Here is a 17,451-nt window from a genome sequence, read left to right as displayed (position 1 = left end):
GACTATCTGCGGGAGAAGCGTCGCTGGACGTGGTCCGGGCGTTAAGAATCTACATAGATCGTACTAGTGCCATCAGGAAAACAGATTCTCTCTTCATCCTCTACGGATTCCATAGAAGAGGATGGCCTGCTAGTAAACAGACGCTGGCGAGATGGCTCCGAATGGTAATATCAGAAGCTTATTCTCATGCAGATCTCCCTATTCCGGCTAATGTCTCTGCACACTCTACACGTAAGGTAGGTCCTTCTTGGGCAGCACAACAGGGTGCTTCAGCAGAACAGATCTGTAGGGCAGCCACATGGTCTTCCATAAACACATTCATCAGACATTATGCCTTGGATACTTTTGCCTCTCATGACGCAGACTTTGGGCGAAAGGTCCTCCTGTGCAATCAGGAGCTTCCCCACCACTAAAATGGCTTTGGGAATCCCAATGTTATCCTGTGGATAATCCTGTGGACCCAGCCAGAGAAATATACGTTATGGTAAGAACTTACCGTTGATAACGTGATTTCTCTTATGTCCACAGGTATCCACAGGGATCCCTCCCTGACGCATCTGATTTGAGGATCTAGACAATCACTAAAACCTCTTCCTTCTTGTATGGAAGGGTGTGCATGTGTGTTCTTATCGCCTAAACAGGTCTCTGCCTGATGTTCCTGCCTAAAATCGCTGTGGAAAGAACTGATCTGACTGAGTCAGTGGGCGGGACTATATAGTGGAGGCCCCAATGCATCCTGGGAGGCCAGAAAACTTGTGACCGTGTTGGTGCCATTTTCGCTGTCGCTCGACAATATCCCAATGTTATCCTGTGGATACCTGTGGACATAAGAGAAATCACGTTATCAACGGTAAGTTCTTACCATAACGTATATTTTGCGCTGCATGGCGTATTGAGGCTGGATGTATGAGAACATTTATAATTGCCCTCCTTCATATCTAGTAATGGAAAGTGCCATCTGTTTCCTACAGCAGTGTTATCAAAGTCTTGCATATTCTCACTGCTACTGTTTAAGAGCAAGCTTTGAGACTTCAGAGAAGACATCCTTCAGACTACTGCAGCTCTAGAGTGGAGAGAGACCTCTTATTAAAATATAGTGCCGAGCATCTTCTGAAATCGTGAAGTCGTAGCAGAAAAAATTATATTTGTTTAATAATGAGCTAATTCATTATTATATAAACAGAAAAGCAATGAGTTTTCTTTAATCTAACCCCATTGCTAAGTGTCCACTTTAGCCAAGGCCAGTCTCACTCTCATTATTTATAAATATTTAGCATACCTCCCAACATTTTCAATTGAAAAATCAGAGCAAATTAGGCTGATTATTCTGAATCCTACCAGCCCAATGAAGGTCAGAAGTTTTCTAGACAGGCAAAAAATCTAGTTTGTTACAGGTGTAATATAGTGCTGCCAAATATACATTCAGAAATAAGTTCTCTTTAATCAAAGCTGAAAATGTATTTATGTTCAAATAGTACAGACTGTGGGTTCCTGCATACTAGTACCTGTGCTTAGACCTATGATTTACATTGACCGTGCCATTGCAACACCCTTACTTATGCACCTACTGTAATCCTTTTTTTTTTTTTTTCTCCAAACATACTTTTTTTGTAGTAAAGGAACCTCCTATTTCTGTGTGTTTTTGCAGAGATTAAAACTTGTATTTGTGCTAGAAAATCTATTCATATACCCATCCTTTTATAGTAAGTGACAATCACATTGCAGGACGACAATGTTAATTCTCATAAATGGGTAATAGAGCATTTGGTTTCCATGGAAATATGCTAAATCTTGTCTGTTTATTACCATTTGAAGAGTAATCCTAAAATGCAATAGGCAGTTGAGCTGAACAGGTGATATATATTAATTAGGACATAGAGTTCCCCATAGGTCAAAGCTGGCGCTATTAAGTATGCAAATGTAATTAAACTATCTCTCTCTCTGTGGAAAAAATGAGTGACCTATATTTCATTTTGCTACATAATTTCAGTGAGCTGACATACCATTTTATTTTTAATCTTCTTGAGGTATTTTATTTTCTAGAATTGTCTGTTCTTTAAGCCGCTAGCAGATTTTCGGAAATTAGTATGTAGTGATGTCTAAAAGGATATCTACATATAAAATCTTAAGGCTTACTAATATAGATCCTGTGGTTCTTATTCTTAAAGAAAAACTATCAAAATGTACTGTTCCGTTTTGGGTGATTACAGTGCTTTGCTTTGTAGTGCTACCTCTGGCCTGTTTGAGACCGACAGAAATGTTCTCACTGTAGGGGAGATGTATCAAGCTTTGGAGATGGATAAAGCAACAACCAAGTCAGAATCTGTCATTTTTCAAGCACAGCCTTTAAAATGACAGAAGCTGATTATTTGGTCTCTCTCTACTTTATCTCCAAGGTTTGATACATCTCCCCCTGTATCTATTCTGTAATCTAGGCCCCTTTAGTGAGTACTGTATCAGGGTACCAAAATGATGGCAGATACACCTGGCCTCTAATATAACCTACATCACTACTCATTTATAACATTCTGGGTTAGCAATATGTAACCAATAATCTTTTAAGAATTCTTAACGCTATGAGAATTAAGGGTTTTATTACAGGTACAGTAGGTTGGTGTTGAAGATTGTGCGAATGAAGGAACAAATTGTTAATCCCTACAGTTCAGTGAGATGAAATCATGAAAGAATGTCTGTGCAGTTCAAATATTCAAACAGGTAGTCATTTTATTGAAATTCTTTGCAATGTCCTGAAATATAGTTTCATCACTAAGTACACAATAAGAATGCACATTTTCCAGCAGTGACAGTGAAATGATATACACTGTGTCATGTGATTTACAGAAAGCACCTGCTAGGACCCCTTAAATTCAGTGGATATCTAGAGCTGTCAAATTGACACACTTTGTCAATTTGACAAGTGAGGAAGTGATGTGCTGCTGTCAGTGAGACAGGGATGTGCCACTGTCAGTGAGGCAGGAATATGCCACTTCTCAGTGAGGCAGGGATGTGCTGCTGTCAGTGAGGCAGGGATGTGCTGCTGTCAGTGAGGCAGGGATGTGCTGCTGTCAGTGAGGCCGGGATGGGCTGCTGTCAGTGAGTCAGGGATGGGCTGCTGTCAGTGAGGCCGGGATGGGCTGCTGTCAGTGAGTCAGGGATGTGCTGCTGTCAGTGAGGCCGAGATGGGATGCGGTCAGTGAGGCCGGGATGGGCTGCTGTCAGTGAGGCCGGGATGGGCTGCTGTCAGTGAGGCCGGGATGGGCTGCTGTCAGTGAGGCCGGGATGGGCTGCTGTCAGTGAGACAGAGATGTGCTGCTGTCAGTGAGACAGAGATGTGCTGCTGTCAGTGAGACAGAGATGTGCTGCTGTCAGTGAGACAGAGATGTGCTGCTGTCAGTGAGACAGAGATGTGCTGCTGTCAGTGAGGCCGGGATGGGCTGCTGTCAGTGAGGCCAGAATATGCCACTTCTCAGTGAGGCAGGGATGTACTGCTGTCAGTGAGGCAGGGATGTACTGCTGTCAGTGAGACAGAGATGTGCTGCTGTCAGTGAGGCCGGGATGGGCTGCTGTCAGTGAGACAGAGATGGGCTGCTGTCAGTGAGGCCGGGATGGGCTGCTGTCAGTGAGGCCAGAATATGCCACTTCTCAGTGAGGCAGGGATGTACTGCTGTCAGTGAGGCAGGGATGTACTGCTGTCAGTGAGACAGAGATGTGCTGCTGTCAGTGAGGCCGGGATGGGCTGCTGTCAGTGAGACAGAGATGGGCTGCTGTCAGTGAGGCCGGGATGGGCTGCTGTCAGTGAGGCCGGGATGGGCTGCTGTCAGTGAGGCCGGGATGGGCTGCTGTCAGTGAGGCGGGGATGGGCCGCTGTCAGTGAGGCGGGGATGGGCCGCTGTCAGTGAGGCGGGGATGGGCTGCTATCAGTGAGGTCGGAATATGCCACTTCTCAGTGAGGCAGGGATGTGCTGCTGTCAGTGAAACAGAGATGTGCTGCTGTCAGTGAGGCCGGGATGGGCTGCTGTCAGTGAGACAGAGATGTGCTGCTGTCAGTGAGGCCGGGATGGCCTGCAGTCAGTGAGGCGGGGATGGGCCGCTGTCAGTGAGGCGGGGATGGGCCGCTGTCAGTGAGGCGGGGATGGGCCGCTGTCAGTGAGGCGGGGATGGGCCGCTGTCAGTGAGGCGGGGATGGGCCGCTGTCAGTGAGGCGGGGATGGGCCGCTGTCAGTGCGGCAGGGGTTGGTCGCTGTCAGTGATGTGGTGATATGCCACTGTCAGTGAGGCAGGGATGGGCCTTTGTCAGTGAGGCAGAGGTAGGCTGCTGTTCTGTGAGTAGTGTCTCTGTGAGTGATGTTTTACAGTTGGATTTGTTTACAGATGGTAGTGTGATAGTTGGAAGCAATTGAGGGTGCGGTTACGCTGGGAAGTGTACGGTTGTTGGGAATAATGCACGTCATGTTATCTATCTTATACCTGATGAAATCGCGCTCATCCATCCGCAGTATGGATGGCGTGACTAGTTTGCCTGCTTCTATGTAGAAAATGGCAACTTCAACTAGTCTCAGCATGGTGTTCACTGCAGCTTGCTGTGATGCGTATGCCTATGCGTACGCATCGCGGCAATGATGAGCAAGGCTGCATCTGTACCATGTCATTTTATAAAAATATCTATTTATATCTACACACACACACACACACACACACACACAGTCCCTTACTGCCAGGTTGCTGATGGGGCAGACATTTTGTGGCATTAGGCACAACCCTAGTGACATGCGGTCAGGGAAGGCAGGGGAAGCAAAGCTTCACTTATAATACTCGAGTACACTCCAGAGTTTTGACTATAATTGTGTATTATTCATATCATCTCTGAAATATTATAATAATTTTTGTAGTCAGAATCCACCACCATTGATCTCCCTGCACCTCAGTGCCCTCCCCCTTGTGGCCATAATGCCGTGATTTGTTGGCCTATGCTGAGGGGGCATGGCTAACAAGATGAAGCTTTGTATTTTTAACTTCAGACAGATCCACAAATCAAAGCATTACAGCTGCGAGGGGGTGCAGCTCCAATCGTGGTCCATCCACTCCCCTGTAGAGACGCACACAGCTGTCTCCATTTGAGTAAAACAAACACTTGGCCCATCAGAGGGGTTTCTGAGGGATTTCGGAGTACTCAGAACCACATGTATGCACCACCGAACATCTCTTTGCCAAGAAAACCTTAATATAGCACATATGTACAGTATGCAATGGGGGACAATAGGTTAGTAGATGAGACCCACAGATTTGTGTATCTGTGGCATACAAATGTAAAACGGTCTTCCTGGTGCACTTAGTCCTTTGAGGCGTAATTATCCTATTTTCCTTCTTGAATTCAAGCACTTGGGAGGAAATTCATACCTTAATGCAGTGGTTCCCAAACTGCCACAGGTTGGTGGTACCAGTGCCAAATTTAATTATTTTTATCCAATGTGAGAGGCAAACCGGTGCTGGTGGCTGCCAATCATAATATACGTGGACTAACAGAAGTATAACCCTGTCCACCATCACATAACTGTACCTAAGAATAACAGGCAAGCAAATTTATGATTTTTGCTGAATTTCTCGATAATAAACTTTTGGCCAAGAAGCGCCATGAAACAAAGGCACTGTGATTCAAGAAAGTTTGGGAACCTCTGGCTAAATGTTATCCATTGCTTAGTCTACACACAGAGGGGGTCATTCCAAGTTGATCGTAGCAGCTACGATCATGTTCCCAGACATGCAGGGGGACGCCCAACATGTCTGTCCACCCCCCTGTTCTGCACAAGTACAGAAGCATCACACAGTGGCAATGCTTTTGTACTTGCTGAGTAACTCCCGGCCAGCGCAGCTCCTGTGGCTGACCGGGAGTTGCTCCTCGCTGCCCCTGGTCACAGCAGCTGTGTGTGACGTCACGCAGCTGCTGCGGCCCACCCCCGCACGGTCCGGCCCCGCCTGCGTTTGCCGGACCGCGCCCCCAAAATGGCAGACAAATGCTGCGCCGCCCCTCCCGCCCAGCGACTGCCTCTGCCTGTCAATCAGGCAGAGGCGATCGCTAGGAAACGACGGCCTTAGGCCATCCGGCATGCGCAGGCACGTGCAGTTCAGACCCGATCGCTGCGCTTCAAAAAACTGCAGCGAGCGATCAGGTCGGAATGACCCCCAGAGTTTCATATTATAGCCTTCCATATTATAGCCAACACATATTTACCTCAGTGTACTAAATGTTATATATTCACAGTTTATGGTATTTAATTTACAGTATTACAATAGGCTGGGCCTCTTGCTTCACAGCAACTTAGGCATATTAAAGCAATGTCCACTTGTATTTGTGTGCAGGTTCTTGTATTGACATGTTTGCTGTCTTGTAGATTTTAGTGAAAGCAATGCTGAGGAAACGCTCATTTGGAAATCCATTTGAATGTGCAAGGAGAGAAGAAAGATCAATGTCTGCTCCAGGAAACCTTTTAATGTAAGTTAACAGAGCAACATCCTTTCACTGCATCATTCATTATGATGCATAAACTGTTTAGTTTCATTTGTTCTACATTTTGTAATATTTTAATGTTTAACCTACATCGTGACTACTGAGGGGCTGTTGTGAGTTATGTGTGAGCCTGATAGAGATGAGCAAAAATGTCATTCAAGGCTATTTCTCAGAGGCGCAAACTCCGGAAATACAATCTTCAAGTCCCGCTTTTGCTGCCTCATTCCACTGAATAGGTTATTATTATGCAATTTCTTTTTACATCAATATGCAGTTTATCTGACATGGTTGCATAGTCTGTATGCTAAGGTCATTTTCAGTGCAGTTCTGTTATTCTGCCTATTTCATTTCCAGAATTAAGCTTTATACCTTATTGAGGTTTGTGTAAGTCTAAAGCCACCAAGAAATCAGGGATTGGTGTAAATTGACATTCTCTCTCCTTCTGAACTCCATTACCACCAAGAGACCATAGAAACTAATATAGAGCTGTAGAAATGAGACATAATACAGTGTGACTTTTTAAAGGAGATTGCAAGTCTAACAAATTGATTTATTAATGCCCCATTTGTAAGAGAATAATAAATATGAGCGATTGCTGTCTTTGCTTGTGTCTATAGCTTTCTGTAAATCAACCTGTCAAAAATGTGGTGGGAATTTTACTTGATGCCTTAGTTGTTTTGTTTTCATGCTATTACAGTTTATTCAATTCATAGATGCTCCTTATTCTTTTGCACAAAACACATTTTTGCATTCTAATATTTTCAGCAGTTGGAGCGAGCAAGGAAAATATTTGGAGGGCAGCCACAATGTTAATATCTACCTTCACTTACCATCTGTTATCACAGTGCAAATGTGATGCTACCACCACGACCCAAATGTTCCACAATCTGCTGCTTATAGCAGACCGTAGTCAGGGTTTATTTGAACTTTTGGTTTCTTGAAGGGGAAGTTTTTGGGGGATTTTATTTTTGTTAGCGCTTAAATGTCACCTAATTAGATTAAACTGCCACTTCCATATAGTCTTCAGTACATTTTTTTTTTTACACATACAAGTTCACAAACTGGGAGCCACAGTAATTGACCACAGCTAATTGAATTCCCCCCTAAGGATAACTTATAAACACAATTTACTTTAATTTATTTTATTTTTGTAAAATCGTTTTATTGATTTTTGTAGGTATAACAACAAGTAAACAATAATAAGAATTGAGGAGCATATAAGATACCAGGGGAATGGGTTTCGACAAGACATATCAACATCAAGTTTCATAACAACCCTTCCAACTAGTTATCATAAGTAACATTATGAGTAAATTAAAACAAAAATATGGTGAAACGCAGAAGAGAAAAAAAAAGGGGGGTGACGGTGGGGATAGACAATAAAAGAGAGATGTTGGCCAGTCGAGGTTGTCTGTAATATCAATCCAGAGTTTATGAAATTAATGGGCTAAATGGTCGTCAATGGAGGTTCTGCGTGAAAGTGTAATGTCCAAGGCGTCCAAGTCTTAATAAAATTATCTGGTGAATCATGAAGGGCAGCCGTAATGCGTTCCAGTTTATATGTGAACCAGATAGCATTAACAGTGGTGGATAAAGTAGGAGGGGTTGTGGATTTTCAATTTGCTGCAATTTGGCATTTAGCTGTGTTCAAAAGATGTTTAATAAGTTTAAGCTGTTGGCTCGAGATGTCAGGAATGGGACGGGAGAGTAAAGAATATAGGGGGGAATTGGGGACAACTACATCCGTGACATCCAAGATTAGTTTATGGATCTGTCGCCAGTATCGGTGGATCAGTATGCAGGACCACCAAACATGCAGCAAGGTTCCCCGTTTCCCACAAAGTCCTCAGCATCTATCAGAGCAAGCAGGATACATAGATTGTAGCCAAGAAGGCACTAAATACCAACGGTAATATATTTTGTAAGAGTTTTCAGCAATACGAACAGATCTAGAGCTCTTAGCAATTTCTTGTCTAATGTCATCCCACTCTTTGACGGTTAAAGTTTCTCCCACATCTCTTTCCCAAGCTAGTTCTTGAGACTCCTTAGGGGGGACATTATGTGCAAGTAATATCTGATAGATACGTGATCATAACCCTTTTGTTGAATGAGGACCGCGACACAAGGATTCAAAGGTAGTAGTAACTGCGGGGTGAGCGGTTTTAGAAAGGGTATTATAAAAATGGCGTATTTGCAAAAACTGATAGAAAACTGAATGAGGGAGCGAGAAGCGAGATTACAAATCCACAAATGAGGGGAACGAGGAAAGAGGGGCTATATCCAGTGAGAAGAGAATGTTGTGTGCAGCCCAATGTTTGAATGCGAGGTGATCATTGCCCGGGTACACTCTACACTATTCCATAAGGGGGTTAGATAAGGATTTTGAGAGCGAAGCTGATAGAAATGAGTGCAGAGGTCCCAAATCGATAAAGAGTAGAGTATAGTCTGTAATATTAGAGTAGAGGTCGGGCGAGAGCGGGGCGAGCTCCACAATAGGGTTGAGGGTGAGTACATTTTCAGTGTGTGTGCCTCAAGACGTGTCCATATTCTATGCTGAGGAGGTGAGTGCCAGTGAACACAGGTGGCCAAATGTGTAGCACGATAGTACTTAACAAAATCCGGCATACCCAGATCACCCGATGTACGATGTTGTTGAAGTAGTCGCATTTTGACTCTGGGCTTTTTCCCTGCTCAAAGTTAGAAATGTTCCGTTTCAGTATCTTAGTGGCGATGTAGATCGGGAGGGTTTGCCAAAGATATAATAATGGTGGCAGTATGTTCATCTTAAATGCAGCGATGCGCCCAAACCAGGAGATAAAAAATGTATTCCAAGTGACCAGATTAGTGTTTATAGATGAAATTAGCCTTGGGAAATTGGCTGCGTAAAGCGCTGAGTAAGATTTGGTCAGGTAAATGCCTAAATATTTAAGCTTATTACATTGCCATTTAAATGGGTAAGAGGAATATAAGAGGCGTAAATCTTGCGGAGGTATGTGTAAATCTAAAATTTCCGTTTTGTCAGTGTTGAGATTATAATTAGATAGATGACTATAAGCATTAATCTCCTCAAATAAATGTTGCAGGGATATGCATGGGTCGGTCAGGGTTAAGATGACATCATCCGCGTATAACGCTATTTTAAATTCATGGTTCCCCACCAAAATGCCCAAAATGTTGGTGTTTAGTCTGATTTTTTGCCGCTAATGGTTCCATCACCAGGGCGAAAAGTAGGGGAGAAAGTGGACAACCCTGACGGGTGCCATTTCTAATAGGTAGAGGTGGGGAGGATAAACCATTAACTAAAATAGAGGCTGAAGGATTTTGATAGAGCGAGATAAGAGCATTATAAAAGGCACCATGTATTCCTATATTCTGTAGAGTTTGTTGGATAAAGGGCCAAGTTAGTCTATCAAAGGCTTTTTCTGCATCAAGGGCCACCACCAGGGTCGGAAGGGATTCCTTATGGGAGAGGTGAATAAGATTAATAAGTCGTTGAGTATTGTCCGCAGTCTTGCCGATTAGGAATAAAACCGACTTGGGACCTCATTCCGAGTTGTTCGCTCGCTAGCTGCTTTTAGCAGCAGTGCACACGCTAGGCCGCCGCCCTCTGGGAGTGTATCTTAGCTTAGCAGAATTGCTAACGAAAGGTTAGCAGTTCTGCTATTAAATATTTCCCTGCAGTTTCTGAGTAGCTCCAGACCTACTCCTAGATTGCGATGACTGCAGACTGTTTGGTTCCTGGTTTGACGTCACAAACACGCCCTGCGTTCGGCCAGCCACTCCCCCATTTCCCCAGCCACTCCTGCGTTTTCGTCTGGCACGCCTGCGTTTTTTAGCACACTCCCGGAAAACGCTCAGTTACCACCCAGAAACACCCACTTCCTGTCAATCACTCACCGATCAGCAGAGCGATTGAAATGCGTCGCTCGGCCCTGTGTAAAATTGCATAGTTTTGTATGAAAGTACTTAGCGCATGCGCCCTGCGGCCCATACGCATGCGCAGAACTGCCGGTTTTTAGCCTGATCGCAATTCTGCTAAAAACGTCAGCGAGCGAACAACTCGGAATGACCACCTTGGTCCGTATGTATTAATGTCGAAAGATATGGGGCAAGTCTATTTGCGAGGATCTTGGCGAATAACTTCAGGTCTGTATTTAAAAGTGAGATAGGCCTGTAATTTTTCATTTCCAATGGATCATGATCGGGTTTGGGAATGACTATGATGTTGGCCCTGGTGGTGGTTGCATCTAGCGATCCCTCTTCTAATAGCGAGTTAAAAAGTGAATGGAGCATAGGAAGAAGGGATTGAGAATTTTTTTATAATAGATAGCGGTAAAGCCATCTGGGCCCGCGGCGGAAGAGCGGCAGAGCTGCTTAATTGTATCGAGAATTTCCTTGTGAGATATAGGGGCGTTGTGCGTTTCTAGGTCCGATGCAGTGAGTGTCGGTAAGCGACAAGAGGAAAGGTACTGTTGAATGGTGGAGATGTGATGTGGAGCAGTAGAGACATCTGAAGGGAGATTGTAGAGGGATTTATAATAGTCCTGAAATTGTGAAGCCATTATCTTAGGGTCACAAGTTATGGATCCATCAGCGCACTTCAAGGCAAGGATGCGGTTGAGTGTACGTTTTGCACGTAGACGATGGGCCAATAAAGTATCTGCTTTATCTGATTTTTCATAAAACCTCTGGTGGATCCATAAGAGTGATTTAATAGTTTTTGGTGAGAATTTGGGATAGTTGTCCTTTAAGCGAGAGAATCTTGAGATAGAGACGTTTTTTGGGAAAGTGTTGGTGAAGGAGAGTTAAAGAGGCTAGTTCTGTTTCCAGGTCAGTGATTACCTCAGATTCTATCTTTCTCTGAGTTGAAGAAAGATTAATGAGGAGGCCCCTTAGTGTGGCTTTATGAGCTTCCCATAAAATAGCAGGCGTTATATTAGGAGAAGCATTGTCAGTAAGATAATTGAGGATCGTGTCATTAATTTGAGCAATGTTGGAGGGTTTAAGGAGGAGTGACTCATTTAGATGCCACGTGCGTGTGGGCGAGGGTTTATAAGGGGTAGCAAAATCCATTGTGATCGCATAATGGTCTGACCAAGTGGTCGGAATAATTTGAGCCCCTAAAAGGGTTTGGGTGGAATCGCGATCCACAAAAACATAATCAATACGAGTGTTTAGGTCATGTTGGGGTGAATAGTGCGTGTAGCCCCTAGCAGATGGGTATAGATTCCTCCAACCGTCAAACAAATTGTGGGAGGTAATACATGACTTTAAAAGTTTAGACAATTTCGCTTGGGAGGATGTCCCCATGCTAGAGTGAGATCTATCAAAAAGAGGGTCCAGGGTAGCGTTACAATCACCAGCCACAATGACCCAAGAATTTGAGAGTTTAGAGAGATGGTCAGAGAATGTCCTAAAAAAGGACCCCTGCTGCATGTTTGGGGCGTATATCGATGCTAAGGTGATGGGGGTTTGATTGAGGGTACCAGAGAGGATTACAAATCTGCCACTATCATCTAAAATTGAGTCCTGAATAACTATGGGGAGGTCACGGTGGATCATAATAGCAGTGCCTCTGCGCTTGGCTGACATCGTAGAATAAAAAAGGCGAGGATATTGCTTACATTGTAAAGAAGGGTGGGGAACCTTAAAATGAGTCTCTTGTAAAAAGATTATATCCGGCTTGTGTCGGGCAAAAAATGTAAACGCCATGGACCGTTTAGTCGGAGAATTAAGGCCATTGACATTAATGGACAGTACTTTCAAAGTCACGGAGGGTAATAATCATTAGAAAAAACAACCCTGATCCAGGCGCTAATTTGTTAATTGTATTATTTACTCTTAATTTGAGATTTATAAATTTAGAGCTGCAATATTTGTCCAGCTGTACCTGTGTACGTACAGCTAAAACTTGATCAAAACATTGATCAAGAAGCTACACAAGAAAAAAGAAAAGTGACTGATTGCGCTATTTCTCCAGGTGCGTATATGAATAAAAACACGTGCTTTTCACTTCTCTAGTGTTTATTTTAGTACAAACGTTATATCTCATACAACAATATAATAAAAAATTAAGTATGCATACTCATTAGGGGCACATTCTAAAAAATTATTTTATAATAATAAAAATGATGATATTTCTCTGTTTTAGACAACCAGTGCTCAAATCTATCAGAGACAATTAATAGTTACACTCCTGGATTAAAATGCAACATAATTTATGTATCCACAACGTTTAAACGGTGATTTTCCAAGGTGAAAGCTCAGTTCTTTGTTTAAAGACACAGTTTCCACAACATTGAATATTGCTTATCTTCGTTGTATTAGAACTCAGTCTTTAGCATAGGACCACAGTTCTCATTCATATAATTGCAAAGTCCATACACTGACAGTTTCTAAATTGAGCCGCTTACCACCGTGTCCGTGGATGCAGACGTGATGGGGAGATCCTCGCCGTGCACAGCGATGCTGGTTTGCTTTCCTTCTCCCCGTCCGTCCTCCGTGGTGGTAGCGGTGCTGGATGGTTTCTAACCCTCAACGTGAGTGGGGCCGCTTGTATGTGGACAATTTTCAGAATGGACTCTCCACCTTGCTAGCCGCGTCTCCTTTGATTGCAGTTCAGCTGGAGCGGCAGGTGTGTAGGAGGTCTTGTTGGTTGTCCTTAGCTCCCAATCCGGCAGGGTTGATCCCAAACAATGTCGCTGATCACTTGGCAGGGTGAAAGGCAATTCTCTAACGCGTTTCGCACACAGGTGCTTCCTCAAAGAGTAATGTACTTTCAAATTCCAGAAGAAGCAGCGGTAAATCTATTTCTCGTAGTCCGCAGTGGATGCTGGGAACTCCGAAAGGACCATGGGGAATAGCGGGCTTTTTATTGATATACGCACCTGGAGAAATAGCGCAATCAGTCACTTTTTTCTTTTTTCTAATAATCATTAGAGTATAGTGAGATAAACAACCAATGACTGGGCCGACTAGGGAAAATTAATGGGGTGTTAAAGAAACAAAAATAGAAACGGGTTAAGGGAAATGTGAGAATAAACTCAAGGGGTAGACCCTGTCCTGAGAGCGGGTTGGGTCCAAAAGGGAAAGGGTTAATGCCAAGTGGGCAGTCCCTTCGTAGTGGGGGGTAGCGCCAACAACAGTAAACAATAAGCAAGAGTAAGATCATAGGAAAAGAGAATAAAGATATTCTGCGAGCTAGTGTAAGGGGTATAGAGAGAATAGGTCAATACTTAAACAGTAACATAACTAAAAGAAGTTAAGATGACTATTACGCAGACAGCAACCATACGATAACGTAGAACTAACAGACATACATAAAGACAGGTAGCCATCAATGAAAAAGTGGCAAATCTAGAAACGAAACAGTTGTAACATTTCCATCACCTCCATGGCCCGAGTCAGTCCCTCATCAGTAAACATCATATTAGCCTTACCAATTCAAGGCCCGTTAACCAGTGTATAGGCGGGACCATCAAGAGTCAGCGCATATGAGTCCCAGGTAGGTAACAGACCACAGTACAGTATAAGTTAAATGTTCTGGGTAACGTATCATAAAAGGGATGGAAATAGTAAAGAAAATCGATCATAGTTACGAATCTTCGGTCAGCATCTCAGCTTGTCATTTAGTAGACCATTCACGGGTAAGTGCCATAAGTCTCTTAGGAGAAGTGGTGGTGAGCTGATTTCGAATCTCGTCAGGGAGTGAGTCAAAGATGCCAAGAGATTTGAGGAGGTTGTAGCCTTGAGCAGGGGTTTTAACCGAATGGTGGGAGCCATCCTTAGTGACTTGAAGTTGGAATGGAAACCCCCATTTATACTTAATGGAATGGTCACGGAGAACCTTGGTGACAGCGGTAAAAGGTCTTGTCGCTTTCTAAGTGTAGAAGGCGCCAAATCCTGGTAGATTTGAAGTTGGGTGCCCGAATAAGTGAGTGATTGGTGTTCCCGAGCTGCCAGCATGAATCTTTCTTTTGTTTTGTAGTAGTGGAACCACAGGATAACATCACAAGGGGGTTGAGTAGGGGGCAGTCGAGGGCGCAACGCCCTATGTGCCCTGTCTAGAAGTAGCATGTCTTTAGGGATCTCGGGTATCATATCCAGAAATAGGCCCTCTAGAAAACCCGGGAGGCCTTCCGATGTAACACTTTCCGGAATGTTGCGGATCCGGACATTGTTTCTGCGATTCAGATTGTCCAAATCCTCTGGGTGGTCGCCGTGAAGATCGATATCCGAACGAAAGTCAGCAAGCTCTTGTTCAATCACTGTCTGATACTGGCATACTTCGGCTAATTTACATTCCAGGGAGTCTGTACGAGTACCCAGGTCGGCAAGTTCAGTTCTGAATTCAGTGAGAACTGATCTCATTTCCGTCTGAATGGTTTTAGTGACAATAGCTATAATATCTTGGGTGGTGAGGGAAGCTTTCAGTGACGGAACATCCTCGGTATCAGACATTTGATCCATGGTTGGGGAGTTACGAGAAGCAGAACCTGCCTTCTCCCATGCTCGACGAATACTAGGTTTGGCAAGAGCAGGAGTTTTGCGATTTCTCTGTGACATAATGAAATGGAAGGGGCAGGTTGGCAATGACAGAAGATATCAGCTCAGTGGGCCACTTATTGTAGACTTGAAATATCACATAAACGTCCAGGAGAGGACCCAAAGAGACACTATGGTCAAGAGAGGAGCGAACCCCAATACACTATTTAGCCGCAGAATGGTTTAGCACAAAATAGGCATCATGAGTGATTTAGAATGCCTAGATTAAATTGAGCAGCCATACATTGAGTGTCACGGCTTAGTGAAGGGGAGTGGAGGTTCGTCCCGGGGCCTGGACACCCTTTAAGGCTAGCGCAGTAGTAGTAGCCAACAGGTGGGGGTGGCTATGGCAACATAGTCATGGACCAGCCAGCAAGCAGTTGTCACACAGCCACCAATCAAGGGAGTAACAACCGACTGGCTCTCCTCAGGTCGCCCGCCTTGAAAACCTCACAAGAGAGTGGTGAGAAAGGTATCTGGCTACAGGGACGTAGGTCAATCAGTGGGTGCTCCAGTGGGTTATGTATAGAGCAATCCAGCTGAGGCTGTGCTGGGACGTAAAGTCAGGAGGTAAAAGGAGGGCAGCAGCAGAATAGGACCTCTAGTTGGTCGTATGTACCAGGGAGCACCCCATTCAATAGAAATTCCCAGCCAGGGAGGAGTGTGGAGAGATTACCTGCAGCCTTGGAGGGAGGTAACTGGAAGAGCGTCGTCCACCCCTGAGGGCCTCAGTCACAGCGGGCAGCAGGAGTCGAGGTGCCAGAGGAGTGGCGCTGCAGTGCGTCTCTGTCTCCCAGGGAGTACCAAGGTGAAGAGTGGAGGGACAGCAGCGGGTAGGTTGCGGATGGGGCCGCCAGCGAATCCCAGCCACGGTCAGCTCCGTCTAAAGAAGCGGCTTGTGTGCAATGTCCTGGAAGTCCCGCGACAGGCGGCCCGACACCGCAGGCTTCCGGACGTGCAGAGGTCACAGGTGGTGGATGGCAACTCACACGGGCAGACCTCAGTGCACGGGGATATCCACTGCACCACGAGAGTCCAAGTTGGCCGGTGCCCGCCACTCGATCCCGGCCAGGCAGGGCTATAAACGTCGCTCCCTAGCGTCTGGGCCCACACGGAGGTAGGGGAACGGAGGCACAGATTAGGGTGGGAGTGCAGGGATACTCCAGGGGCCAGTGGTATGTAATATGGGCTCACCGGAGGTGCAGTCGTCCCGTCCCCGGAAGTCCGGCTCCGGGGACGGGACTATAGGCCACGGCTCCATGCTGGTGAGAAGACCGCAATCCGCGGAAGGGTACAAGGACTCTCCCCGATTCCGCGGGTCCCACTCACAGGCTGCTGCGGGATGGTAGGAAGCGTGGGGGTAATATGGGACAATAAGGGAAGGGAACAGCAAGGAAAGTAGATGAAAAGGAGCTATACACTCAGGAGCTCCAGGGCAGCACGTCTACTCTCTGCAGCAGCTAGGTTACACCCCCCAATTTACTTAATTTTGTATTTTTTCTGTATAAGAAACTTTTGGCCTAGGGGTGCCATGAAAAAAATTCTGATACTTTAGGAGACCGTGATTCAGAACATTTTGGAAACTACAGTAATCTACAGATTTAGGGCCGAATTCAGTTACCCACGAAAAGCCGATTTTGTGGTAAAAAGTGCAATTTTACCAGAAATTGCTAAAAAGTGCCTATTCAGTCTGGAAAAATGGATTTGAAATAATTTTACCGTAAATTTCAGTTGATCACCTCTGAGCACATAAAAAGTTGGAAAAAAAATCCCTATTTTAAGTTAAAAACGTTGGTATTGGTACACCCTGCTAAATGACTAATTAGGCAAGAAGTTCTCAATTATTTTTAATTGACGAATAGTGACATCATTTTGGAGGTGAAAAAGTGCGAAATCGTGAAAATTGGGGTGCAAGGTATGGGACAGGTATATTGGGGCGCTTTGTGATTGTAACAAGTGTTTTTAGACTTACAGGGGGGAGTATTTGGTCTGGGAGTAATTTTATTGAAATTGTTTGTCTTCTATAATTCTAATACATCTTTTAAAAAATGCGTATAACAGCCATTTGACACATTTTAAGTACCAGAAATACTTTTATTATAACCAATAATAAACTTATATTCTGTTATCTGATGTTAGTTTAGCTTTTTTTGGGGGGGTACTGGCAGAGTTACCATTTTTTTATTTTTTATTTTTTTTACTTTTGCCAAAATTTTCGTGGTAATCCCATTTTCGCAAATTTGCAATTGAATAAGTGAAATTCGGGAGTACGCATACACATGAAAAGCCCTGTTTTGTGGCAATAATGCAAAATAGTTTTGCATATTACATTGACCATAAATGATTTGAATTGGTCCTGGACCACCAATCCAGGGCGCCCCTGCAAGTATGCAGAGTCAACC

The 17,451-nt window shown here is 44.4% G+C and overlaps 1 protein-coding gene across 6 annotated transcripts in view; it reads left to right on the top strand.

The window, feature by feature from the left end:
- Positions 1 to 17,451, top strand: part of CAMKK1 (calcium/calmodulin dependent protein kinase kinase 1) — a 484,479-nt gene that overhangs the window by 390,697 nt on the left and 76,331 nt on the right. For all 6 annotated transcript variants that reach the window (XM_063953693.1, XM_063953687.1, XM_063953688.1 and 3 more), the window contains one exon: positions 6,390 to 6,490. In XM_063953693.1, the coding sequence (XP_063809763.1) occupies positions 6,390 to 6,490 (101 nt within the window). The remainder of the gene's footprint in view (positions 1 to 6,389; positions 6,491 to 17,451) is intronic.

This window comes from Pseudophryne corroboree, chromosome 2 (genome assembly GCF_028390025.1).
Source record: "Pseudophryne corroboree isolate aPseCor3 chromosome 2, aPseCor3.hap2, whole genome shotgun sequence".
In the NCBI taxonomy this organism is placed as follows: Eukaryota; Metazoa; Chordata; class Amphibia; order Anura; family Myobatrachidae; genus Pseudophryne; species Pseudophryne corroboree.
Note: the sequence above shows the minus strand (reverse complement) of the source record. Positions and strands in the feature narration are given on the sequence as shown.